General features: G+C 46.7%; 1 protein-coding gene across 1 annotated transcript in view; it reads left to right on the forward strand.

Annotated features, from left to right (window-relative positions):
- Positions 1–27,008, forward strand: part of LOC146830354 (ly6/PLAUR domain-containing protein 2-like) — a 298,792-nt gene that overhangs the window by 238,256 nt on the left and 33,528 nt on the right. Inside the window, exon 3 of the mRNA XM_085604038.1 lies at positions 9,229–9,403. Within this exon, the coding sequence (XP_085460164.1) occupies positions 9,229–9,368 (140 nt within the window). The 3' untranslated portion in view covers positions 9,369–9,403. The remainder of the gene's footprint in view (positions 1–9,228; positions 9,404–27,008) is intronic.

Below are 27,008 nucleotides of genomic sequence, written 5' to 3' on the forward strand. Positions count from 1 at the left end.
AAAAATATCAAACATATACTGATGAAATTTAAGAACACACAACGATGGAAATCACCACTACTCACTTTCCTGGGACGAGAGGCCATGTTTAGAATTATAACCCTACTGCAATTTCTTTATGCCTTGCAAAACACATACTTCTCCCTCCCATGATCAATATTTCGTGAAATAGACGCCGAATAACGCTCACTCCTGTGGTTAGGGAAACAACCTAGCATAGCATTACATACATTGCAATGCAACCAATATAATGGATGGATATCACTGCCTGTCATGGAAGCCTACTATTGGGCGAAACATCTAACACAAATAAATGATTGGATACATACAGCTTGCGACCACCCTACATATAGACTAGAAAGAGAAACCATGCAAAAGCGTACATTCCTCCATTACCTATACGGCGGTAAGGGTTTAAGGGAACTGCTCCCAGCCAGGCAATCCACGAAGGAGTCTTGGGGAAGGGCAACTAAAGCAATGGGGTGGAACCATAAACTTACTAAAGAAACACCTCTGTGGCATGGTAACTGGTTGAAAGAACTTAAGAAACCAAGAGGGTTTGGGAAGTGGGACACCACAGGCATTTCTACAATAGGAGACATTATCGATAAAGGCAAACCTAAAAGCTTTGCCACTCTTAGGACAGAATTATAACTACAACCAACCCAGTTCCTTAAATATGCCCAGATTAGGCATGCATGGCAAGCAAAAAACATAGAAGATACCCTCTGCTAGACTATGCACCACTGGAGGGGAGATTACTCCAGAAACATCTCACGACAAAGGCAGTATCGTCCACCTACAATACCCTAAATAACAATGCTCCAGAGAGACTAGACAAATTGAGGATCACATGGGAAAAAGATGTTGGCATAATGGAAGGGGTGAACCGGGAGGCAGCCGTAATGCACCATAGAGAGGTTGCGATCAAGTCCTGTCTCCGTCTTAGCCAATACAAAGTATTACACAGGGTCTACTACGATCAGGCCAGATTACTCAAGATTGGGCGAGTAATGGATCCTATGTGTCACCGATGTGGACAGGAAGAGGGACATTTTTACCATACTATTTGGGTATGCGCAACTATACAGGTATACTGGAAGGCTGCTATATTGCAACTTAACAAAATACTGAAGACGTATATACTCCTAGAACCCAAATTTATATTGTTGGGAATCCCGAACAACATAGACGTGGACAGACCGCAGCTGCTCTTCAGCACACTAGGACTACTGGTGGCGAAAAAGGATATGGCGAGACGGTGGGGGATAGAAGCGTGCAAACGATCCGAGTATGGAGAACGGGGATGGATATGTACATGGCTGTAGAGAGGGTCAAATAATAGGCTAGAGGGTGCCCGAAAAAATCCCACTGGGTGTGGGGTAGCTGGAGGAAATATTATGAACTGGATGTAACAATGCGTGTAGATCAGTTAGGTTCCGAATGAAACATTATTCATACTAATGCATAAAACATATTGAGAGGCAGTCTTGTCTAGAATTCCAGGGAAGTGGGTACTCTACTGTAAGAGAAGGAAAGGGGAGACTTGCACAATGATGTTTTAAACTATGCCTGGCTAAGAAGTAAAGGGCACAATGCAGGCATCATGGAAGAAATATTCTTCACTGAGACGATACTGTATGGTACTATGCGACTGTAGTTGAATTTTGTTACTGTTCAAAACCAATAATATATATATATTTTTTTAAAGAAACATTTGGCTTAATGCCAACTAAGCCCAGCAGAGAAGCAAATATGCAGAGCAGTGCATGTGGTGCTGTAGGTCACTTTGCAAAAGTGTGGTGAAAAAATTAAGTGCCTAACTAGGACGTTGGTTGCGGTGTCGGTACCAACCAACCTCTGGTCGGCGGTCCCGACACCACAATTATAATGCGACTTCACATGGTGCAGTCGCATACGCCCATTTGTCTATGGGAGCTTGTCCTTTATTATTGTTATTATTATTATTTGAAATTTGATTAAGCGCACGGCTACCCTTCGGCAGTAAACCAGCTGTAGCACAAGTTCCCATAGACAAAAGGGAGAATCTGTTCATCCCTGCCATACGGTGCAGGGATTAACAGGGGGGCACCATAGGCACTCCCTTGGCCCCCAACGGGAGCCCACGGGATGAAGGAGGCCCTGCTAGGGGCCCCCAATGTCACTTTCTGACAGGCTTTCCATCTCAAAAAGCCCGACATGGAAAGCCTGTCGGAAACTGACATTGTAATCCCTATAGGGAAACGCCGTCCATAGGGATTACATGCCGGTCTCCGGAATGACCGTCCGGTTTCAGTTTCAACCAAAACTGAAACCACGATGAGGTCCTTAGTGTGTAGAGGTTGAGAATGAAAGAGAGAGGACGATGGGACTGATGTGAGTGAGAATGTTATGAGTTTCAGAGGGACCGTAGTCTTGAACGTGGAAGACAGTGACAGATGCAGACACAAATCAGAAATTTGGATTGCCATTGGTGGTATCATTGTGAACAGTTTTGCTGATTCCAGGTCTCCCTACACTATTATTAAGGAGGAGGTTTGAAGGGATAGATTTATTGGTGAGGCAAGCAACAAATTTGAAATGGAAATTCATGCTTTAGGCAATGGTGGTGAGCAGATTGATATGCTTGTTTTTAGAGGATTGAAGTTCAAAATTAATAAAGGCAAACATATAGGAATGTGTATGTAGGAAGAAAGGCCCTTCAGTCTTTAGATGGTCTGACAAAAAGATTTGCACCTGCAGGGCCTGATTCTCAACGGTATCTTCCACGTTTGAGTAATTTCTATTTATGAGGAAGTTCACTTTTTGACTATTCACAAAATTCAAGTTTATATATACTTCAAAAGTGTATCCTAATGTCTCCACCAAATTAAAGGACATTGGGGCTATACACTTTTGGGTAATTTACACTTTTGAGTTGGTGTACTTCTTTTTGGCTATTCACAAAGTCCAAGTGTAAGTTACACTTTTGGAGTGAATTTACACTATTATTTTGTGAATATTCAAAAACTAGCCTACTTACTCAAATATGTGCAGTACTTTAAAACGTAAGTAACCTTTGCAAATCAGGTCCAAAGTAAGATCCTAATAGTAAGAATCAAGTTTTGGCGTTTGACAATGGGGTTACTGTAGGTAATGCAAATGTTTAACACGACAATAGGGAAATTATGTGGGTGTGAAACAGAATTGTTTTGAAGGTAGATATATGGCCAAAAGATTACAACCTCAGGAATATTCTAATATTACTAAGACATGAAGTTTCAAAGGAATTGGAAAAGGTTAGTATCTTTGAATGTAATTGAGCCTATTGGAGCATCTGAAGGATTTCCCCCTTTTCAGGGGCACAAGATCATCTTAACAATAATATTGGCGTCCCTGTCTAAAATTAATGAAATGATGACCTGGTCAGGGTTGGCAAGTGGCATTCTATGATGGGTTTAGCCTCTGCTTAACACCAGGTTTCAGTTTAAATGGATGGCTTGATATCAACGGTTGTATTCTTTCAGCTGTTGATGTTCAGGTTGTTTATAGAGAAAAGAGGCCTCATCTTCTTTCACTACAACTTATTGGTATTTGGCAAAAGTAAACGGAAAAATGATGTAAGATAGGAAAACGTGTTCAACAAACTGGAGCAGAAACGTTTTATAGGTGAGTTTTCCAAATGCTAATTTGCTGAAAATAGCGTAAAACATTCCCAGTACCACTAGCAAAAAGCATTACTGCAGAAGGGACTGTCAGTGCTTAGGCTAGAGTTTCTAGAATCTAGATTATCTATACGTTTTCAGGATTACAGGTAAACGATTATGTTCTTTCCCAGAAAGGAAATGTTATAGCTGATTGTCTTTCTAAGATGTTGCAACATTTGGAAGAATCTGAAGATGAGGTATGGAATGAATGTCAGGTGGTGTTTGTGCAGGATTCTGTGTTACGGGCTATAAGCGAAGGGGTGTAGCGCCCACGAGAAGGAGGATATTGTACAAGGGGCCATTGTTTATGTGGGTAAGGGTTGGCCATGGAAGGCATTAATGGAGAAACAGGTTAAACCTCATTGGGAGGTTAGGTCAGAATTAACAGTGGAAAAACACATGTTCATGAGAGGAGAGAGAGCTATCCCTCCAGGGACATGAAGGTTATTTTGACATCATCAGAACTAAAATTGCTATGAAAAAAAATCTGTTTTGGTGGCCTGGGATAGGTTTGAGAGTCTACTTGTTGCTTTATGACTGATAAGTCATTAAGAGCGGTGAGACCCCCATCAGTGAAAGATTGGATCCAGTGTACCCTTTGAAGTGTGTGGCAAATGACAATTATGAGTCCTGTTCTTTGCTATTCTTCCCCTTCTTCATCACTGATGGTGTAAACTTATATACCTTAATTGTTCATGTATAGGAGGTGAGATGCATTAATGGGCTTGAGTGATGCAGTGATGTAGTGGTGAAGCATGGTGATCCTAATCCATGACATGGTGTGGAATATGGGAGACTCGAGCATGGGGCTGATATGAGGCAGGCTGCTGTGGAGTGAAGCTCCCAGGTGTCCAGAATACATTTATGGCTTTCCTTGGAAAGTATATGAGTGTTTTCTGTTTAAATCTGTTTATTGAATATTTTCCTTTAGATAGCATATGTAGTGTTTTCAACTTCAATACAAAACTAAAATCAACATGCATTATTGACAAGCAAATAAATACCAAAACAACAGTTGATGGACAGAATGCAGAACAATGTCATACATTCACCCCAGTACAGAGATCTGGCCCTAAATCCATCATTTATTTGCTCACCATGCTTTTCCAGCCATATGCAAATCAGTCTTGACCCTGTGCCTCATGGGTACAGTCCAGCCTGAATGCCAAGCCAGGTCCCCCCTGTACTGGAAACAAGCATCCTAGGACTGGTTTCGGGGTTTCACCCCTCTTCAGCCAGGATAGCTTGATTCCATTGGCATGGAGAGCACAGGACTCACGTCTGGGCATACCCTTCCCACTCGGGGTGACAAATGCAAAAACAACAATTGATGGACAAAATGCATAACAATGTCATACATTCACCCCAGTACAGAGATCTGGGCCTAAATCCATCGTTTTTTTGCTCACCATGCCGTTCCAGTTTGAACCCAGCCATATGCAAATCAGTCTTGACCCTGTGCCTCATGGGTACAGTCCAGCCTGAACGCCAAGCCAGGTCCCCCCTGTACTGGAAACAAGCATCCTAGGACCGGTTTCGGGGTTTCACCCCTCTTCAGCCAGGATAGCTTGACCCCAGTGGCATGGAGAGCACGGGACTCACGTCTGGGAATACCCTTCCCACTCGGGGTGACAAATGCAAAAACAGTTGATGGACAGAATGCAAAACAATGTCATACATTCACTCCAGTACAGAGATCTGGGCCTAAATCCATCGTTTTTTTGCTCACCATGCCGTTCTAGTTTGAACCCAGCCATATGCAAATCAGTCTTGACCCTGTGCCTCATGGGTACAGTACTGCCTGAACTGCCAAGCCAGGTCCTCCCTGTACTGGAAACAAGCATCCTAGGACCGGCTTCGGGGTTTCACCCCTCTTCAGCCAGGATAGCTTGATTCCAGTGGCATGGAGAGCACGGGACCCGCGTCTGGGCATACCCTTCCCACTCGTGGTGACAAATGCAAAAACAACAGTTGATGGACAGAATGCAGAACAATGTCATACATTCACCCCAGTACAGAGATCTGGGCCTAAATCCATTGTTTTTTTGCTCACCATGCCGTTCCAGTTTGAACCCAGCCATATGCAAATCAGTCTTGACCCTGTGCCTCATGGGTACAGTCCAGCCCGAACTGCCAGGCCAGGTCCCCCCTGTACTGGAAACAAGCATCCTAGGAGCAAATAAATACAGCAGAGCCTATGATGGTATGTTAATCAGTGCCTTCTGCAGAACACAGCACATGTGGCTGATAGAAACAGATCATTGTGCTGGCATTACGCCCAATGTGGAATCAGTGTGGTCGATCCATATCAACAACGAAAATCAACCGAATCTAAGGAAAGATACAAGGAATAATTAAACTTACACAGGGAACAGGCCCGCACCCATCTCTTATTCAATCTAACATGACTCAAAACACAATATCAGTAAGAGGAAAACAAAAGCGGGGTAAGTGGAAATTGCAGGGCATATAGTAAATTCTGCAATCATTGTGCAGCTAGGGAGCCCATGTCTGCAGTAGTGTCTGATGAGCAGCTGGGGGACGCAACCATGTGTAGTATAGCAGCTTGCAATGCAGTCAGGAGAGTGTCGCAGCTGGCTGCAAGGGGGTACTTGCTCAATCTCAATGTGTCCTCCTTGTGTAGTGCAATCCTTTTCATTGGAGCCCACGTGGGCATGGATGGCTCCCAGGCAGCCAGCAGGGGGAGGGCTGCTCATTTCCTTTCCAGTGTACTTAGGGGCGTGGCTAAAGGGAGATGCGGGTCGAGGTGTCGGGCGGTGGCCCCAAGTGCATGTGTGTTATTCAACACAACATGCATCTTATTTCATTTTTGAAACATTGTACTAATCCTTATGGCTTTGCAGACATGGTCATGCATTGCCATTACCAGCCTATTATGGGATTTCTACATAAATATTAGCTGGACAGCTGCCATGAAGGAGGATACTTGTCTCATCAAGATTTCAAGTGTCCTCATAGACAATTCGAGCTGTGCTATTGCCTTGCAACTTATTGTGTAATTCCGCCATCTACTACAATTACTACTCATTGTTCGCACAATTTGTGTATTGAATGATGAATTTTGTCTTTTTTGGGAGTAATTTAAGATCACCAATATCCCTCCAGTTTCAAATCTAACTTCACACATTCCCACTCTGGGCCTCAGTGAGATCATTCTGGAACCTTTTTTCTGAACTGTATCTCGATTTCAGTCAAATCACCTAAAACATCATTGTTTAAATGCCAGAATCTATGGAATATGATATAGAAATTGAGGTTGAGATGCTGAAAATAAGTGGCACTGTGTTTTATAATGTAAAAAAAGATCAAATAGCACAATTTTATTAAGAGGTGAACTCTTATCAAATTAACGGCCAGGCTTGCACTAGAAATACAGGGGCATATTTTAAAAAAAGTCACGCAATGCGGTGGAGCAAGGGATATTGCTGTGCTGTGCTGTGCATGATAGGTACAGAGCTGAACTCTGCCATATATACAAAGATATGGCGCAGGTTAGCTCTCTCTATATGCTGGTGCACTTGGGTTGCCTAGCTCCAATTCAGGCACCCTTGCACCATGGCACATTGGCGTCTGTGTTGTAGTCATGATGGTTTTTGTGCAGGAAGGAACACTTTCCTGCGCACAATAACTATTCTTTGAGGCTATGACCCCTTTGCTTGGGTGCTGCAGAATTCAGCAAACATGTAAAGAGGAAACAGCCATTAGAAAGAATGATATTTCTCCTGGTTACACCAGCCTCGGGTAAGTGCACCATTTCGGGACAAACCATTTTTACTGACTACAGTAAATATGGGCTTGTGTCACAATACATGGGTGGATGCATGGGAATGCCCAGGCTCTGTTCACGTAACACATTCCTAACACAAGGTACCGTAATGCAGCACTATGTGATGTTTTGTGTCACTTTTTTTTCAGAGTCACACAAAGCCAAGCAAATTGGTCTTTGTGTGGTTTAGTAAATACCAAAATATTTGCTTTGGGCTGCATCACAACAATGATGCAACCACAACACAAAATCTTCGTAAATCTGGGCCACAGTTTTAGTTTAGAAATTTGTACTCAAGGTGCACACTCCAGTGTAAAATCAAATCCAAGGCTAAACACACAAGGCTAAGCATTTTAAAATTGCAATAATTGCACAGTTCCCTCGTAGCCATCGCATGCTTATTCTGCTCGTGTTTTTTTTTATGGTTTTAGTATTATTTGATGTCATGGTTGCACCTAAAGCCAGGTGATGCTATTTTAGTAGATTGGGTGAAAACGTGTGGGTGTTTGCATTGCAGCTTCCCTCTTCTGTCTGCTTTGCATGCATATTGAGGGGTGTTCGTGTTCCCCGATGCAGAGCTTATTTTTTTGCACGTGCATCAACTTTTTTCAGCCCAAAGCATATTTTGAGGCAAAAAACTGATCATCACTATAGTTTGTGATGCTTTGCATCGCACAACGCCACAACTTGTTGCATGTGCACCGATGCGGAATAATAGTAAATACATCCTTTGCATCCCAAGGAAATGGTATTCGCCGCAAAAGCACAAGAAAACTGTGGACTAGAGAAAACCTGCAAACAGAGATCATAAAAAACAACAGGACTGCTAGAGGGCATTGGAGCCAGTTTGACATATCGAGGAGTGAGGCCTTCTGTCCTTGTCCAACAGGAGGTGGAGGAGCAGTAAGGGCATGGATGGGGTTACATATGTATTTATGTATAGAACTAAAACAGGTGGAGCTGCAGCGCGTTTCTTTTAAAAGATCCCGCAAGTGGGTGGAGCAGGTCATTTGAACAAAGCACTTGAGCACAGGTCAAAAGGCAAATCATTTCTAAGAGAGCCCATGAGAATATTGTATGATCATCATATGAATAAGGTAAGAAATAAAGAGGACTGAGAATGTGGGTAGAATTTAATTTATTGACATTGATAAGAGTCCTAGGGCAGAACTTTCAAGACTCTGTCCTGCCGCAAAGTCAAACAAAGTGAAGCAAAGTGGCGCAAAGACTTGATAAGCTCTTTACTTTCCAGCTCAGATCTGCACTGGATGTCTGGCTGCCCTTGAAGGAGCGCTGATAACGCTTTGTGTTGCTCTGCTGTACTTTGCATCATAGGGGGGGCACTCTGGGAGGTACTTTGTCATTCCCATGCTGCCACCCATGGATTTTGATGCAACGCCAGATCTACAAAGACTGTGAGGCCTGTCTGTGCCACAAAAGAACACCTCCAGGAGACTAGCATTAAGTAGGAGTAATATACATATGTCATAATATTTCACTCTTTCTGTTTGTGCTGCAACAACTTTGGTTGCTGCTCTGCTTTCCTCCATTTTTAATATATTTACCCCCTATAGGTTACAAACACGGCCAGCATTGCGCGAAGAGCAAGGAGAGACAGCAATGAGTACAAATTAAATAAACCAGGAAAGAAGGCACATTTATCAGCCAGATAGCTCACTTGCTAACGCAGGTTATGGAACAGACAGTGAAATAATGCTTTTTTGTATAAGAACCTTTTTCTTTTTTATTTCACAGGATTTTTGGTCGTCAGTAAGAAGTGCTCGTCTACTTGTTCGCCAGCCAATGTCCCTGGTGTTTTGGTGACGTGTTGCAGCATTTCCTTATGTAACGTAGTGCCCGTTAATGTACTTGGGCACAAGAGGATGATGGCATAACCAAGGAGGATTTGTCGTTCAGCACCCACGCAATGGTGAGCATGAGCGGTAAGGAGGGCGCTGCAGCCTCTTCTCTTCTCTGTACTTTTAGGGGCCTATTCACAAAGGTAAACCACAATTAAATCTATTCCTGCACCTTGGTGCACGTCTCCTATGGAGACACAGGGATAAAATCATATGGCCTGGTACTACCTATACCCCCTCCTCCCTTGTCCAAACCCACATAATTATCAAGAACAAGAGTTTATTTGGAAAAGGGGGTCGTAGATAACCCCCGGCCGTATTTATTAACAAAATTAAATCAAACAATGAATAGTAACAATTTTTTCAAAAATTTCCGCAGACAATCATATAATTGACATTTGATTACATTTGATATGTACAGATATCAGATGGCTATCCTTAACATAACTCTAATACAAGTTACTCCTATCCGAATCTAAGCATAACATCATTCATAATCATAATGGCAATCATTTTCTGCGTATCCATGTTTGAGCCTACGGCAAGGTCAATAATTGGTGTCAGATCCTTATCAATTAAACCCCGCCCTCCCTCCTGAGTGCGCATGCGCAGAGGGCTCGTTCACCGTGAGAGTACTTCCCTCCCCATTACCCCCATACGCTCTGCATACTATCTCCATCAGGGGCCCTTGCAGTTCTGCGCCCTTTACTGGCGCCATTGTGCCGTGGGGGTGGCCAACCAGCCTAGGAAAAGTGTAACTCCCCCCTCCCCCGCGCCCATACAGCCACAAAGGCTGTAACTGCCCCTGAAGTTCTAGGAGGGACGATTTGTCCCTCCCCCTTGGGCGACCCCATTCAAGTATGGCGCCGCCCCCTAAGGACCTTAAATTTACTGCTCACCAATCATGACCTTACCGCCACAGGCCAGCATAGTTGCCCGACTATCTGGCCCCCCCACCACCATCATGCTAACTAGGAGGTCATGCCTTGCTTTTCAAGCCTGCTAACCATGCCAGAAGATTCTCCGAGAGGATTGCATTACCCACCGTTGATAAATGGACACCGTCTTTTAAGAAGCACGGGTCCCCCCTGATACACCCCTGGGCGATCGTCTGCAACTGAGGAGACCTAAACAACTTCTCTATCTTGTTGTTGATACGTCTTACCGAGTGGTTCAGTGCCCTTACCGACTCCCCCCCCTCCATTGGCATCTGGGTACCATTTGTGACCATGCTATGGTGCATCCATGGCATGCTTTTGCTAACCAACCCACCTCTGTTATGATGGATTCCACTAGCCCTCTTCTAACCAGATTCACCAGATCATTCCTTCCTAGGAGTAAGATAATGATATCTGGACGGGGACCCCTTTTGCTCAGCAAATCCCCTACAAAACCCCCCATGGAATGAGACCTTGAAACCAGGCTGCTCCGTCCTGTGTATGTAATTCCCTGAAAAGAAAAATGCCTTCAAACGTTCCAAATATGAATGGTATATAATCCAAACCACCTGTGCTCCTGACTCCTGCAGAGGTGCATGTCCTTGCTTCTCTAGTTGCAGATGATCCGACGCCAGTTTCCTCCCTGTTGCCTCAGTCGCAGCACCTATCCTAAATGAATGGGTTCCAAAGTGCGCAGGATCTAAACCTGTTTGCTGAATTGCCATATCCATGACCCTCTTAAACTGAAACCGGGTGAGAGGTGTACCGTCTTCATGGATTAAAAGTGTCCCACCCCATGTAAAAGGTCTACGCCGCAAAAATGCCTCCAAGTGTGCCACAGGGTAGCATGGATTGCCATGGGCTCGATACAAAACTAACCCCTCACCACGGGCCTCTTGGTCGGTTTTGGATATCTGAATGGATATTAGTAGGGCATCGCCATGTATTTTTGCATGGTCTAACTGTACCCCCTTGTGTATCCTGTTTGTTCTGGGCGACCAATTCCCCAATGCGAAATGCGCCATTAAAGGCTAGTGAAAAGGCTGCCCTGAACAGTAGAGCTTTCCCTCTGGTGTTGCAGACAGCTTCAAGCGTCCCAAGTAGGGCTGCTAGCAGCTCCACTCCTATTGGACGTCTCGAGTCCGTTGTATTTCCTTGGAAGCGCTGCCAACCCTTTAAAGCCTTCCTGACTGTGAAACTGTTAGTGGGATCCCCCGTATCCCTGGTTCTGGCAAAGAAAGATATTGCTGACACGTGGCGCCTGGCTGCCGTCACTGAGCGCCCCTCCTCATGCAACATTCCTAAGTAACGTCGCAGTGCACCTGGGGAATGCCATTCTTCTGCCCAATCCCTCCCCAAGAAAGTACAATATGCCCAAAATGCCGCTTCATAGGTTTTCCTGGTCCTGGGGGCTAGGCTAGCTGCCACGAGGTTCGGTAGTTGGGGGCACCAATCAGCCAAAGTACTTCTGGGAAGGGGGTTGGATTCACTTCTGCAGAAGGGAGGTGTGTTCTGAAGACCTGCATCTTGAAGCGAGAGAGTGCATCAGCAGCATTATTTAACACACCTGGCACATGTTTAGCCTTCAACAGTATGTTCCCCTTCATACACAACAGGACTATCTCTTTTAACAGGCGGAGGATCATTTTACATCTCGCTGCTTGCTGATTGATGCATTCCACCACAGTGATGTTGTCAGACCAAAATACTAAAGATTGGTTACGCAGTCTGTCAGGCCATACCGTTAAGGCCACCCAGATAGTGAACAATTCTAAGAAGCCAATGTTAGCCGTTAAACCATTCTGCACCCATGTGTCTGGCCACTGTTGCGCCACCCACTCATTGCCAAGTATGGCGCCAAATCTCACATTACCCGCAGCGTCAGTCCATAAACCTAACTCTGCCGAGGTAGTGGGCGGACCGGGCCAGACCACCCTGCCGTTGAAGTCCTGCAGGAATGCCACCCAAATCCGCATGTCCTGCCTAACCTCAGCCGACAACCTGGTATGATGGTGCTTTTCTTTAATTTCTGTAAATTTATCTCGAACCAAATATGTCAGATACTCTTTCATATACGGAAGAATATATAGCAAAACTGATAGCTGAACAAGGTGTAGCAAATGCTTTTGGAGTAGAGTTATCTGCTATTAATACGACTCTAAATGATAAATTGATAAAATTGGAACGCTTGGAAAAGAAATTAGTAAGAACACGATTACATGGACACTTCCTGACTAAATATCTGCAGGCCAATATTATCCCGAAAGGTCTCCAAGTCAGAAACGAACCCGCCATTTTCATTGACATTCCTAAATTTAGAGAAGGTTTTAGTTTTATTTCAAACAATTGCTCCAGGTACTGGATGGTACTTGGAGTGGAAACTGCATTGGAATATTCTAAAAAACTAATCCAAGAAATTAATGACCTTAAAAGGGAAATAGTGGGAGACAACGCTAAAGAAGCGTTGGAAAAGGCTGAGAAAACTCTTGCTGAATTCCATACGTTTACGTTACATAAAAAGGCAGACAAACTGCAGAAGGATATACAGAATTATGACAAAAAGATAACATATCCTTATATCTCAGACGACTACTACCAACAGGATAATCAAGGTTTTTATACCAATCGTAGCAGACAGGGGCCACGAAGGTTTACTACTCTGTCCAATTCCTCTTTTGGGAGCAATTCTGAAGGAGAAATTGAACAAGCCTCGACAAGTACAGCACAGAGATCCCAAGGTCCTCAACAACAGTCTTTTTTAGGGGACGGACCATGGAGTTCCAACAGAGGAAGGGGCTATCCAAGGCAGAGAGGATGGAATCGTGGCAGGGGCGGGAACCAACAGGTTTACACTCACAGGGGAAATCAGAATCCCCCACCCCAAAGAGGCAACCAACAAGTGAGATTCTTCGACCAGGGGAATCATGGGGAAATTTCAACGAGACGTCAGACATACCGGTGGTAATTTCGACCCCCCTAAATGCAACGTCTGATACTTTACTCCCTGAGAGTATTAATGTAACTTTACTACTTACAAATGCCTCTCCCAGAGTTGATGACACTAGAGACGCCTTGACTGCCAATAATATTCACAAGGAACCTGTGGTTCTGAATGACAGCGACCCCATTATTAATCTTTCCAACTACACTTTGTCACAAGAGGAAAATAATATTCTTTCCAAGGGGCTATCTTTTGTGCCCACCCAAAGAACGGATCCTTTTATGGTGAAACTTGAACTTATGCAGTTTTTCAGAAAGGTCAGATTAAAATACTTTTTTGCACAAAGAGAACCCTGTATTCGGTCGATGGCGGCAACACCTTTCAAACCTGATTCTGTTTTTACACCTTCTATACAGACTATGAGCCAAAAAATTGTAGCTTTTGAGCAAATTGTAATACAAGAGGTGTTGTCCATACTGGACAAACCTAGATTTGTTCCCTACAATATCTCAGTAAGAGAAAAATCGGCCCTACAGTCCCTTAAGAACAATGAGCAAATAATTATTAAAGCTGCCGATAAAGGGGGCTCAATTGTAATACAAAATCGGAGTGATTACATCGATGAGATCCAAAGACAACTTAATGATCGTGATAGTTATCAACCAATCACAAAGGATCCAACATCTGAAATAAAGATTTTGATAGACTCCCTATTGGCACATGGCCTTGAATTAGGTTTTCTGAGTATCCCAGAGTCCAAATTTCTTTTGAAAACTAATCCTAGAATCCCCACAATTTATACCTTGCCAAAGGTCCATAAGAACCTTGATAAGCCACCTGGACGCCCAATTATATCGGGCTGTGGTTCTTCATTAGAACCCCTTAATCAATATATTGATTATTTTCTACAGCCATTTGTGACTGCAACTAAATCTTATGTTCGGGATTCAACACAAATGATTCAGTTCATAGAAGACTATCCTTTTGACAAGGAGAAACAACTCTTAGTAACTTTAGACGTGTCCTCCTTGTACACGAGCATTCCTCAGCACGAGGCACTTGCTGTAGTGCAAGAGGTACTCAATACAAGACCTACTCCCCATAGAATCCCCACGGAATTTTTAATAGCTATGTTGGACATCGCAATGACAAAAAATTATTTTGTTTTCCAGAATCAATACTTTTTCCAATGCAAGGGCGTTGCTATGGGTGCGAGCTATGCGCCGTCCCTGGCAAATCTCTACATGGACAATTTTGAGTGGACTTTTTTGTATGATGAGAATAATCCGTACAGAGACAGCATCGATATGTGGAAAAGATATATCGATGATGTCTTTATGATCTGGACCGGTTCAACCACGACCCTGAGGTCGTTTTTTGAATGGCTAAACGAAAGATCAAACGACATAAAATTCACAATGAGTGAGAACAGTGAAACTATAAGTTTTCTAGACCTTAATGTGAAAACAATGGATGGGGTACTCTATACTGGGCTTTATAGAAAACCTATTGAGAGAAATGCTCTCCTCAGTTATAATTCCAATCATCCCCGCAGTCTCCGTGATAATCTGCCCTACGGGCAGTTCCTAAGACTGCGCCGTAATTGCACTCAGAGAACAGATTACTTTGCTGAAGCAACAGTTTTAACACAAAGACTAAGGGACAGAGGCTATCCCAGTACCCTTCTAAAACGGGCCAAAAAGAGAGCGTGGTACTGCCCACGAGAGACTCTACTAGAGACCAAAAAAAGTGAAAAGGCGAATGACAGAATGGTATGTGTCACCACCTTTAACCCAGACAGCCAAGCAATCAAGAAAACAATAGTCAAATATTGGAACTTGGTGGCTACAGAAATTGGGACTGCTGAATTACCATTGTTTGCTTTTAAACGTGGCAAGAGTATAGATGCTGTGGTTAATGCCTACCTTCAGAGTCCCCCCAAACCAGACTTACGCTCACAATTATTACTACCACCGATCTTGGGCCACAAAAAATGCAGCAGTTATACAGCTTGTGTGTCCACGATAGAAGGCCCCGTATTTGTTTTTGGTACAAAAAGCTACACACGACCTGCATTTACTAACTGCAATAGTAACAACGTTATTTATGGAATTTATTGCCCATGTGATAAAGTGTATGTAGGGCAAACTACACAAAAAATTAAGTGTAGAATTTTACAACACATGAGCAGGATCAAATGTAAAACACAAGGGGCACCTTTGGTGGATCATTTTCTAAGTCTTAACCATTTACCGGATAGTATGAGATGGACAGTAATTGAGAGGGTGCGGCTGCATCCAAGAGGTGGTAACATTTATTCCATTCTCAACTATAAGGAGTGTAGATGGATCCACTCTCTGGACTCTGTAAAGACAGGGCTCAATGAAAATGAGGAGACCAATAAACAACTAGGCATGTTATGCTTTGGATAAGTAGAGATACTCCTAAACTTTGCCTGTCTGTGACAAGTTTGTTTATCATTGATACTTATGTATGGCTCCTTGTCATGTTCACTTTGTCTGTTCATTCGCGACGAACATATGGTGTACATAATGTATACCCAATGAAACCATCTTACTGTTACCTAATTTGTGTAAGAAACATTAACCTTTTTGAAATCCCCTCTTTCCCAAACAGCCATGCTTTATTTATACGCACTGTGTAAAGCAATGTTCAAACTGGTCTATGTGAACTGTCTGAGCTGATACACCTTTTTTAATGTTGTTGCACTATTTAGTAGAAACGCCAAATTCTCTTGAGTCATGACTCTGGCAAGGTGCCCGATGTCACTGCGGGTTATTTGTCCAACTTGATTGAAAACTGTCTTAAAATAAGGAAAGGTTTATCAAAGACTCGGAATTGAAGATATACTCTGAAATGCCATGTAATGTTGAGAATCTGTATTGTCTGCCCAAATATTATATATTTGTACGATTCAGATACCCTGCGTACAAACATAGAACATAAATAATCTGGCACTGTGTTTGTTGCTTATGCGCACGAAGAATTAATTTATTCGGAGAGATCAGTTGACACGGCCCACAACAGTCCTGTTTCTATGTCCGTTGACAGCCATAATATAGCTGCTGCACGCTTGTCTTCCGGGCTGGCTGCGTGTAATAGACGGACTCCCCCTGAGTAAGAGAAACAACGGAAAAGCATCAGGTAGGAGGTGTCCCAATTGTTTTGCCTTACATCTGTGCAGTTCGTTTTTTGTCGTTAGTAGGCCGTTAACTTACTTATCGATAAAGTGACGGCGGATCGGCTAATTTGTTCGTAGTGGTTAGTCATTGGCTGACCGGGTACCTACACTTTTACATTGTGTGTTATGAATTGGATGGTGGACGTTGGCAGGGAATATATCGATTCGTAACCAGGCTATGTCATTTGGGGAGTACATTTCCACCGGGATAGTATTGAGGATACCGCATTTGTAATTTGTCAGTGAAAGGAATCAAGCCACATTTCTATTTGAAATTATGACCTAATTTCGAGGTCATTGAATTTCTAACAGACTAGACGACTCTTGTGGTACTAAATGTGGGTTGCTTTATGCATTTCTAGTTGAACTCGTGTCCTGATGGCTGTGCCTCCTGCAGTGATATACGTAAAGTCTCTACCTTGAAGTCAGGTGAGCCATCACGCGGACCACTAACCTATAATGGTACTTAATGTTTGTCATATGAATATCATTCTGATTATTCTTATCTGGGTTTATATTCTTAGCAATCCACAACAGGTCCCGCTAATCAGAGCGTAAAAAGACGATAAAAGATTTACTAATTAGACCAAGACGAATCTGTCTAACAGTCAAGATCTTCTACGATCCTGGTAATTAATTTTCTATGGTCTCAATGCCTTAAATTAATTTTTGCATCTACTATATGCGTACTAATGTGCATACATGTCACCAGGTAGTCCCTTCCGATTGATATCGAGTGGCAACTGCGGCATATTGGTGAACATTTGTCCCATCACCTACAATTTAGGTGAGTGTATGGGGAAACTCTCGTTCTCCATGTCTCAAAACCCTTAACACAGCTTAGACATTGATTTAAATATATTTATTTTGTTTAGGCTGTTATACACCTCCTATGTCCTGAAGAAGACCCGATATGACTATGTACAACGACTGGTTGATATAGGGTCGAAACGTTGACGGTTCTACAGTCCCTTACCAATTGGAATTCCTTGTATATAACATAAAAAGATAGGACATGTGCCTTACAAGGTTTATTCTTTATCCATAACAAAGTTGAGGACTTTTTTGTAAATTTTGTATTTTGTGTATACTTGGATTTTATTGATAATCACGTGCATATACTGTAAATATTTACACTTTCACTACTACACTTAGTCACTTTATTCACTTTGTCACTGCGTCGTTTTTCTAAAAATATTGTATATACAGCCTTTTCATTTTTGTCTATATTCAAATGAGTTGATATTCAAATGAAAATCCAAAGAATAAATTGTTGTTTTTTCGAATTGTAATTCATTGTGTAATATTGATTATTTGGTTGATCTATTAATGCTGTGTTTTGTGATTCTTTTTGATTTTTTGCTGTTTGATTTATTTCAATTGTAAGTAACTGCTTCCCTTTGGAACCATTGTTTATATTATGTTTCTTTAATCCCGGTCATGGCCTGTGCGATGGAGCGCAAGAAGGGGCGTGCCATTGGAATCACTCTGAGGGCGAAGTTCAACTGCCCTACTATTTGCTGTAACTGATGCAAGTTAACCTTATCCTTGGCCAGGCATTGCTGTAATGCTGCTCTGAATTTCTTAATCTTATCTTCCGGCAAGCGGAAACACCCTTGGACTGAATCAAGCTCAATACCTAAGAATTCTATCGTTGTTGCTGGTCCAACTGTCTTTCCCGGCGCCAGGGGAACCCCAAAAGCCCGCATGAGTTTGCAGAATTCCTGCAATGCCCATGCATGAGAGCCCGCCTACCCCAAGATAAGAAAGTCATCTAGATAGTGCATGGCAAACTGGTGCCCAGTCACACGTCCAAAAACCCATTCCAAAAATGAACTAAATTTTTCAAAATAGGCGCAGGAGACCGAGCGACCCATGGGCATACACATATCCATGTAAAATTTCTCTTGAAACTTAAAGCCTACTAAGTGAAAGTCCTCCGGGTGAACCGGTAACAGACGAAAAGCTGATTCAATATCAGATTTTGCCAGTAAACCGCCAGGGCCCAGTTCCCAAAGCATTTCCATGGGTTGATCAAATGATGCGTATTTCACACTACAAATTTCATCACTGATGGCATCATTCAGTGAGTTGCCCCTAGGTGCCGATAGATTATGGATCAGTCTGAACTCTCCTTCCTCTCTTTTGGGGACCACACCCAAATGAGAACAAACAAAATTATGCACCGGAATGTGATCAAATGGGTCCATTATTCTGCCCAGGCGTAATTCTTTAGCAATCTTAGTTGCCGCTACGCTTTGAATTGGTTCTTACTGATAACTGATTTTTGCATTCAGGTGTCCCGACATAATTTGGGGCTGGGATCCTGAACCCATACGTGAAACCTTCTTGTAGTATCCTAGCAGTAGAATGACACAGGTATTTGTTTAACCACGGGTCAAAGCTGTGATGTCAATGTGGGAATGTGTGACGTGGTGCACCCTACCATCAAGCCTGCTTTCTTTTACCTTTGTCCCTAGATTTTTTGAGACACTTGGATTCTGGGTGGGAAGGATTTGCGCAGATAGAGCAGGCATGTTTAAACTTACATGTGCCTGGCGCCAAAGTGCATGTTCTCCTGTTAAAATCCCAACAAGTTCCTTTCCGCCCCCCTCCACCACCTGAGCCATGGATAGGGCCTGTGTTCTGCGCATGCCGAAAGGGTTGATAAGGCTGATAAGGCTGAAAAGCTGGAGTTGCCTGCCCCCTGTTATTAGCCTGCATTGTGCTAAACTGATAATTGGTCTGTGGTGCGCCAAACTGATCTAACCAAGAGATCGTGTCGACCTGGTTCCAGGATAGCGCAGGGTCAGATGACTTTTCCCTCCTGAAATCTACGTCATACTGCTTCCAACCCCATCCCCCATATTTATCATGAGCCATGGTAATGCGGTTCTGGTAACATGCCATCTCTGCCTGTATGTTAGGAAATGTTCAGCCATTACTGCCATGAATACTGAAAACCCCCTGATCCAGTTGTTTAAGTTCTCCTGGACTCTGAATCTTAACAAGTCACCTGCCCATTCTCTAGGGAGCATCCATTCCTTCTGCTTCTTAGCTTCCTCTCTTTCTCTTTCATCCACTAACAGAGAAAACATGCTAAAATAGCACCCTGACCAAATGAGTTCCTTCAACTCGCGTGACACATGCTTAGCCACGTTCTCCCTCCCGGTACGAGACTCTCCCACTCCCAGCATGGGCAGCGTCTCCTGCTTACCTGCTGTGGTCACTCCAGCAGGTTCTGTCAGCTTCTCTTTCGCCTGGCTGGCCACCGGCACTTCCTTGTTGGTGTCCCCTGGTGTTCCCCCATTGATGGGGTTGGGAAGAGAAGGAAGCGCCTGCCCTGTTCCTAATGGCCCAACTGGTGTCGCCACAAACTGGGCAATCAACTTCCTTGCTTCCACCTCAGGGTTGCCCTGTGCGTCCTTCACCCCCACTGTTGGTGGCAACATCCCTGCTTTCCCCAACCGAGGCAGAACCGCTGCTAAATGCGCCACCAAATCTGCAGGGACTGGATTAATGCCTGCTGGATTCTGTTTAGGGACCCCACTGTCTAGCCCCCCTGTGCCTTGTGGCGTGCTGGCTACCGGAGCTGCTTCTGCCAGGACTACCGTTAATGGAGCAGTCTTTGGGTCCCCTAAATGTATCAAACCCACTGGTATTGTAGGGACCAGGGCACTCAAAGGGACTCTCCCCAGTGGAACCACCCCCACTGGTATTGTCGGGGCCGGGGCACTCAAAGGGACTCCCCCCAGTGGAACCATCCCTGATGGTCCAGGGACCTCCCCTTCACTGGGCTGAGGCACTGGCGCCGTAGCTTTACTCTTACTCCCCTTCCTTTTCGGTCCACCCCGCTTAGGCAGGGGTCTAGTTCCCCTCTGGGCTTGGGGGGTACTATGGTGCGTTTGGGACTTTCCAGCGCCCCCTCTTGACCCTCAACACTCTCCCTGAGATCTGCCAGATTTTGCCCCAACCTGTCTACCTTCTTCAATCTCTTGTCCATGGTAGCCATCTTTCTCATCATCGTCTCCATCATATATTCCATGCGAGAGCACTTGTCGCCCGCTTCATTTTTCCTGCCATTGCCAATTATGTCAGCCAATTGCTATGACCCTTATACCAGCACCGCGTCTACAATGCCAGGCCTAGCTATCTTCTTATTGGTCTAAAACACACAACGTGACAACGTAATTATGGATGCAAAACCGTGCAGCACTCTGACTCTGCAATGGACCTTTAAATGTATAAGCCAATGATATGCTTATCTAAAAAATGCAAATAAATTCAGCCTCAGTATGTTCTGTTTTTTTTTTTTGTTTTTTTTTTGATTTTTTTTTGAAACCGTTTATTACAGGTCTTAAAAGTATACAAGTATGGGCCCACAACCTTCCGGCCGGCCGCTAGCAATAAGAGGAACATACGACATATATTCATGGAACACGTGGTATTACAGGAGGAGCATTTCTCAATAGATAACAATGTCGAAAACCACATCATCCAGGCCCCAGTATGCGGTTTCATTTTAAATTAAGAACAACAAAAATTAAAACCACACCCACAAGGCAACCCACAATCAAAAATAGCAGCACGTGCTCCCCAAGAGGGGGGATCCCAACTATACACAGAAGTGTGAAGAGGGGGAAGAGAGCAAAGCGAGGACTGGGGGAACCCAATGCCCGGCAGCGGGGGAATGAGTCGGCTAAGGGGTTGGGGCTGGCGAGGGATCAGGCAGCAGCGGTGGCGCGCAGATACCCCCTCGGTAGGCGTTCCAGGGGCCCCATACTTTCACCCATGTCCCAGGCTTACCCCTCGCCACATACACCACTTTTTCGCGAAACATGCACCAGTCCATGTGTTCTTTCCAGGCCGAGACCGTCGGGGGCCTCTGGGATCCCCAAAGTTGAGCAATATCACGCTTGGCTACCATATATCCCAGAGTCACCCACCACGTCTGCGGCGCTGAGTAATCAGTCGGTTCCCACACATTCAACAGGCATCTTCTCGCTTCAGGCAACAGCGCCACATGCGTAACCAGACGCAGCACCTCATGTACACCACGCCAAAACCCCTCTACCTCCGGGCACTCCCACAAAATATGCAAAAAGGTCCCCAAAGCACCACACCCACGCTTACATAACCCATCTCCGGCATAGCCCATACGCAGAAGCTTTGGCCGCGTCATGTAGACCCGGTGGAGTATCTTGAGCTGGACGAAGCGAAGGCGAGCCGGTATGGCCACCTCCTTCGGGGATGCCACCGCAGAGGTCCAGTCCTCGTCGTCCAACTCCAGCCCGTCGGCAACCCAAGCCGCACGAAGGGCAGTCAACAGGCCCGAGCGGTCGTTTATCAGCTTTTTGTATATAAGTGAGATCGTGCTGTCCGGGACGTGCCCATCCAGCACTCTATCTTCCAGGGGGGAATATTCCGGGATGGAGGCAACGTCCGTGAAGACGGAACCCAGCGCATGACGGACCTGCAAATACCGGAAGTATTCACTGCCCTGCAACTGAAATTCCGTCTGCAGCATATCGAACGTTTTAAATCCTCCCCTCGTCCAAAGATCCCCCACTTTACTGATACCTATTATGTCCCACTTCTCAAAGCCCTTAGAGGTCCACAGGGAACCTAACCGCTCAGACGCGTATAGTGGTGATGCTCGGGTCAAACGGTCCTTCCACCCCATAGCTGCATTGGCCGCGTGCCAGACTTGCACCATGACACGCGTGGGGCCCGTCAGACGAGCGTCGGGCGCGCTAGAATAGAGCGCTCGATTGTAGTCGCCACCTGGCAGGAGCATCTTGTCCATTTCAAAAGCCGGGTTTAAGGCGGGCCCGTAGAGGCCATGGTTAATGGCAGCGAGCTGGGAGGCCCAATAGTACCGTTTAATATCCGGGAGGGCGATCCCCCCGTCAAACCATGGGAGCGTCAGCTTAGCCAGAGCAATGCGCGGCCTCCCGTCCCAGAACAGGCGGCGTTGCAGACTCTCCACCTCACGGAAGTAGCGCGCCGGGACCAAGTCCATAGTGTTCTGCAAAGCGTACAGAAAACGCGGCAGAGACATCATCTTGAACAATGCCGCCCGGCCGAGCGGCGAAAGCGGCAGGCGCCGCCAGCGTGCGACATCTACCCGCAGACGCTGGAGGGGGGGAAGCAGATTCCGTTCATACCGGGCCTCCGGGTCCAGAGTAATGAAGACACCCAGGTACCGAAATCCCTGCGGGGCGATCTAGATCGGACAGCCCCGCGGGAGAATAGGAGCCTCCCCAGAGAGAACATACACACACGATTTAGCCCAATTGATGACGAGACCGGAGTTACGACCAAACGAGTGTAAAACATCAACTAGGACTATAAGTGATTTGCGTGGGGAGGCTAGGTACAGAAGGATGTCATCAGCGTATAGGGATACGCGATCCTCATACTCGGGGGTCCAACGGAGACCACGGATGGAAGGCTCCCACCGCAGCCACTCCGCCAGGGGTTCCAAGGCAAGCGCAAAAAGAAGCGGCGACAGGGGACAGCCCTGCCGCGTGCCCCGGCCCAGCTTGAACGGGGCCGATACTCTTCCGTTCACGACCACCTGTGCCAATGGGCCCGCATACAGCAATTTGACCCAACTGATGAATCCTGGGCCAAACCCGAACTTAGCAAGCATCGCCCAGATGTATGGCCACTCAAGCGTATCAAACGCCATGGTGGCGTCTAAGGACGCCAAAATGGCCGGTTCCCTTATGAATGGGACGCGCGCAAGCACCCCATGCAAACGCCGCAGATTAAGGGCTGTATTGCGATGGGGAATGAAGCCAGACTGGTCCTTATGAACCAGATCTCCCACCACACCGACCAGCCGATTGGCGAGTACCTTAGCGAGAATGTTGGGCTCCGCATTCAGTAGTGAGATAGGCCGATAAGAAGTAACCCGATCCCGAGGCCTCCCTTCCTTGTGGATCACCACGATTGTAGCCAGACGCTGGTCAAGCGGGAGGGAGCCCACTGAGTGGGCCGCAAGGAACATTGCGCGGAGGTGAGGCGCCAATGTATCCGGTCGCAGCTTATACAGCTCGATAGGGATACCATTCGGGCCCATGGCCTTGCCAGAAGCGACCGAGCGTATGGCGAGGGCGATTTCGTCGGAGGTGGGAGCGGCGTCCAGCGACACCCTGTCCTCCCCGGACAGGGAAGGCAGTGCGATATCCCTGAGCAGGGCACGGGAGTCCTCTTCCGAGCAAGAAGAGACCGGGGAATACACCTCGCGGAAATACTCCGCGAAGCAGGAGACAATTTCTTCTGGTTCAGTTACACACACACCATTCGTTTTCTCAATCAGCGGGACCACACGATTCGCTCTTTCCTTTTTATCCAACCACGCTATCAGTTTACCAGCCTTATCACCCACATCATACAGCCGCCCCTGTTGCTCTCTACTAAGGCCCCTGGCCGCCTCCGTAACGAGGGCCCTATAAGCCGCCTGCTTGAGCTGGAGGACATGTAGTGCAGCATCCGTCACCCCATCTTCTAGATTACCCTCCAGCTCCGCTATTTCAGCCTCCACCCGGGTCACCTCCTCCCGCTCGCGCCTCCGGGCGTGGGAAATAAGGGATAGGGCCTCCCCTCTAAGTACTGTTTTAAAGGCCTCCCACAGGGAGATAGCAGAAGGCACTGACCCCACGTTCTCCTCAAAATAGCGCTGGAGGGATTTAATCAAGTCAGCGCGAATGGTGGGGTCGCGCAGGTACCAGGAATTGATTGGGACCACCCTGCTCTCAGCCCTCGGAAAGACATCAACATGCAACAATAGCGGGGAGTGGTCCGAGATACCCCGTGCCAAATGGCGCACCTCCCCCACCCTCCCGACATGGGCCGCCGGGACAAGGACATAATCAAGCCGTGAGAGACTACCATGGGCCCCCGAGTGGAAAGTGTATTGCAACTGTGTGGGATGTTTTAAGCGCCAGCAGTCCACCAATCCCAGTGTGTCCAAGAGGCCGGATAGCCACGCCTGTGCCCGGGGGAGGTCCCTAGGGGGGTGACGATCCACAGTTCTAGAAACCACCGCGTTGAAATCCCCCCCCACCACCAGAAGCCCCCCCCGGAAGGCCAAGGAGGAGGCGCCCCAGATCTGCAAAGGTGGTCGATTGCAACCCCGGTGGGACGTACACTGACACAAAGACAACCACTTTGCCCTCCATTCTCCCCACCAAGACAGTGTAACGTCCCCTGTCATCATGGAGCACCTCATCAATTTCTAACGGGAGCGAGTTCTTTACCATGATACCCACACCCCTCGAGCCTGACGTGAAGCCCGAGTGGGCCACAAGGCGGTAGCCACGCCGATTCATGGCGCAGAAGGAATTGCCAATAAGGTGTGTCTCCTGCAGGAAGACCACATCAGGCGAGAGTCGCTTCAGATACTGTAGGACCACACCTCGTTTGATCCTGTCCCCCAGTCCATTAACGTTCCAAGACAACAAAGTCAATTCCCTACCCCCCATCATACACAAAGACCATCATTCGTCCCCCCGAGAGCACAGTAGAGCCCACACAAAAAAAGGGTTGCCTTGTGATAATAACAAACGACGCCCCATCCCTGCCCACCCACCCCAACAAAACTCCCCCCTCCCTGCACCCCTGCATGAGCCCAGACAGCCCCCCCAATGTGCAGTGTGCCTGTCGCCCCATAGATAGTTAAACTAACTAGACCCCCAGAGGAGGAGGGAGAACCCCCAAGAGACCCCACACAACCTCCATAGGAGGGGAAATTAAGCAATCCAACGTATAGTCAAAAGTGGCATCATTTTTGTCCCGAGCGAGGCCTAATATTAGTCCCTCAGTCTTGATCCGGCGAGCCCTCTCCCCCGGCCGCTCCCCCCCCCGCCACCCCGATCCCGATCTCCAGACAGAGTATCCAGCCAGTCCCCGGCCGCTTCGGGACGATCAAAAAAGTGTGTGCGACCTTCCACCTCCACTCGCAGCTTAGCTGGGAAGAGCATGGCGTACTTGATGTTTAGGTCCCGAAGACGGCGCTTGACACCGAGGAAGCTCAGTCTCTGCTTCTGGACCGCAGGGGTGAAATCAGGATAAAAATTAATATCCATATTATCAAGTCTAATCGGTCCCTGTAGTCTGGAGGATTGCAGGATAGCGTCTCTGTCCCGAAAATTAAAAATCCGGGCGATGAGAGGTCTCGGAGCGGCTCCGACCTTAGGCCTTCCCCCGGGAACCCTGTGGGCTCTCTCCACAGCAAAGAATTTACTCAGCCCCCGTGGCTGGAGATGGTTGACGATCAGGTCTTCCACGAAAAGGTCCGCCGCCGCTTCCTCACGTCCCTCAGGCACCCCGATGATACGGATGTTGTTACGCCGGGCCCGACTCTCGGAGTCCTCCAGGCGACGATCCATCAGCGCACTCGCCCGAGCAAGCCGGCGCACCTCTGTTTGCAGGCCCGCCACATCTGTTGTAAGGCCCGATGCGGTGTGGGCCAAAGAATCAACTCGGTCGTTGGTCTTGGAGAGATCGGCCCTTATCAGGCCAACATCTACGAGGACCGAGTCGATCTTCTGCGCCAGTGTGTCAAAACGCTGGCCCACAGAGGCCTTCATCTCGGCGATGGCGCCCATGACATCCCGCAGAGTCAGATCCGTGGGCAGATCGGGGGCATCAGTAGGGCCCTCAGGGGACTTGCGGGGCACCTCAGGAGATCCCTTCTGGAGGATATAGCGATCCATGCTGTTGGACTGTTGGGCTGCGCCACGCCGGGTCGATTTTACCTTCGCCCGATCGCCATCTTGTTTCGTGGCCATGGTCCCAGTCTCCCGATCGCACCAGCCACGTCGTGAAGGGCAGGCAAGCCGGGCCACGGGCTCCGGGGGGGTGCCACCCCAGATCTGCGGGGCGGATCACAGCCGGCGGGCAGGCGGGGTCCCCCAGAGAGGCCACACCAACACACAAAGCCCCGTGACCCAACCTCGCATAGACAGCAAGGAGGGTACGAAAGCGAAAGTGAAAGTGCGGGTTCCGCAAGCCACCAAGCCCTGCCCGCCGCTGTTATTCACTTCGTCACTGGATCGCCCCACAACGCAAATCCGGGGTTCGGCTAGGAGAAGGCCGCAAACCTCAATCGGTGGTAAAGTCGGTGTCCGAGGTCCGATTTGGAAGCGGAAAACGGGCGCCACCTCAGCTCGGGCTCACCAACACAGTCCCCTCATCTGGGACAGGATATGTTCAGGATAGTGATAGGAGGTCGCGGAGGTCCTCGGGAGCCTCGCACCTACGCGGCCATCTTGGTTGCGCGCTAGGCTCCTCCTCAGTATGTTCTGTTTTAAATGTCACAATGTTGAAAAAACACACAGCATAAACAATTGCCCCACTGGACACTCCACCTCAATAGTAAGAACCTAGTAGTTAAATACAAAGGGAGTGCCAGTGCCTTTCCAACCAATTGTTTGCCCAAAACTCAAATAAACACTGCACTCGATATTCCCCTGTGGTCTCCCCAGTCTACCAGAAAATTAGCTGAGCAACAACATTGGGAATTAAGCACCTAATCTTGACAAGAACCTAAACCTTTACAGCTGATTACAATCTTAAAAAACCTG

Source organism: Triturus cristatus, chromosome 5_1 (genome assembly GCF_964204655.1).
Source record: "Triturus cristatus chromosome 5_1, aTriCri1.1, whole genome shotgun sequence".
In the NCBI taxonomy this organism is placed as follows: Eukaryota; Metazoa; Chordata; class Amphibia; order Caudata; family Salamandridae; genus Triturus; species Triturus cristatus.